The sequence below is a fragment of the Mustela nigripes genome, chromosome 10, assembly GCF_022355385.1.
Source record: "Mustela nigripes isolate SB6536 chromosome 10, MUSNIG.SB6536, whole genome shotgun sequence".
NCBI lineage: Eukaryota > Metazoa > Chordata > Mammalia > Carnivora > Mustelidae > Mustela > Mustela nigripes.
This window is the reverse complement of record NC_081566.1, coordinates 61,964,344-61,965,932: the sequence shown is the minus strand read 5'-3', so window position 1 is coordinate 61,965,932 and position 1,589 is coordinate 61,964,344. Positions and strand designations below refer to the sequence as shown.

At 68.4% G+C, this 1,589-nt stretch overlaps 1 protein-coding gene across 1 annotated transcript in view; it reads left to right on the top strand.

The window, feature by feature from the left end:
- Window positions 1–1,087: 1,087 nt before the first annotated feature.
- Window positions 1,088–1,589, top strand: part of NDUFS2 (NADH:ubiquinone oxidoreductase core subunit S2) — a 10,408-nt gene continuing 9,906 nt past the window's right edge. The window contains exon 1 of the mRNA XM_059413460.1: window positions 1,088–1,211. Within this exon, the coding sequence (XP_059269443.1) occupies window positions 1,117–1,211 (95 nt within the window). The 5' untranslated portion in view covers window positions 1,088–1,116. The remainder of the gene's footprint in view (window positions 1,212–1,589) is intronic.

The following is a 1,589-nucleotide window of genomic DNA, read 5'->3' as shown; positions in this document are numbered from 1 at the left end:
GGCTGTGGGGGCTGCCCAGTCCATCCCGGGTCCCAGTCGGTTCCCACAGCCAGGGATGTGGCCCCACCCTTTGGGACGGTTCCCATTAGGTCAACTCCCAGGCTCGAAGTCTGGCTTTCCCCTCTTTCTTCACAACTAAGAATTCCCTGTCTCTGCCACTCTCCTGGTCTGTCTGCCCCACCCTGCAGCACTGCTGGTGGGCTGTCTCAGGGACCCCGTTGGTGGTGGTGGGGGGGGGAATCTGGGGACCGGCCTCTTTCCAGGCTCAGAGTGGGAGGCCTGTGCAAACTCAACGGGTGGCCCAGCTGGAGCCGGGCTGGAAGGCGCAGGGAGCGAGCTGGAACTAGCCTCCAAAGCTGCAAAACTCGAGGTCTCTTCCATGCAGAATTGGGATCAGATTCCTGGAGGCACGGCGTTCCCATGCGATGCCACTGGCCAGGGTCAGAAAGACAGGAGGGAAAAGAGGACTTGACCCAGGCCGGAAGTAGGGAATGAAACATCTCTAAGGGCGCTTCTGTAGCTTCTGGAAACCTGGCAGACATCAGGGTCACCCAGAGGGGACCTCCTCTCCCCAGCTGGGCTGAGGCGGCTGCTCCGCACCCAGCAGCCCGCTCCAATGCTGGTGGCCTTGGCGTGCTCCTCTTTCGTTTTGGTTTGGCGGGCGCTCTCAGACCCGCCCCGCCGCGCTCGGGTCCCCGTTCGCGAGCCCGTTCGGGCCATCTGGAAATGAGCTGGCTCTGTCCGCTCCCAATCTTTTGGCAAAGCCTGGGGCTGGCTGTCCCGGGAGGGCCGGGCTCCGACGCCGCCACCCGGAGCGCGGCTCGGGCAGGGGGCGGGGAGCCGAGCGCCGGGCCCCCCGCGGGAGCCGCGACTTGCTCCGGCTCCCGCCTCGGCGAGTCCGCCACGAGCGGCGAGCACCGTGCGCGGCCGCCGCTCCGAGAGCCAGAGCGAGAGCGGAGCCTCGGCGCGGACGCCGGACGCTGTCGGCTCGTGGCGGCCGCGGCCCCGCCAGCTGCCGGGACGGCGGCCCCGTGCGCCCATCCGCGGGAAGCCGCCAGGGGGCGCGCGGGAGGCACTTCCGCCCGTTCTCCTTCCCGCAGTCCGCGGCGGGGCAAGATGGCGGCGCTGAGGGCTCTGCGCAGCCTCCGGGGCGTCGCGGCCCAGGCGCTGCGGCCCGGAGCCGGGGGCCGGCTGCCGCTGCAGCCCAGCAGGTGAGACTCCCGGCGGCCCTCGACGCGTAGCCCCCGACGCCAGGATTTCTGGGGTCCGGCGCCTCCGCGGGCCTTGTGACCCCCCTAGGAAAGAATGACCCAGGCCTGTGACCCCTCGCCCACGCCTGCTGTCCGGGGCTCCAGCATGCAGTGGCGTCCGCTCCGGCCGAGGGAGGGAAGAGGGGTGAAATCAGCTGGCGGGGGGGGGGGGGGGTCCTGCTCCCGAACGTTAGTGATAGTGTCACCTTCCCCTTGTGCCCTGCTGCTCCCGAATGTCGTCATGAGTGGCGTGTAGCTGGTGAAGTCTCCTTAAACGAGAAGAGGGAAGCACTCCTGGAGTTCGAGGAGGAACACAAACGCAGATACCTTCCCCACGTG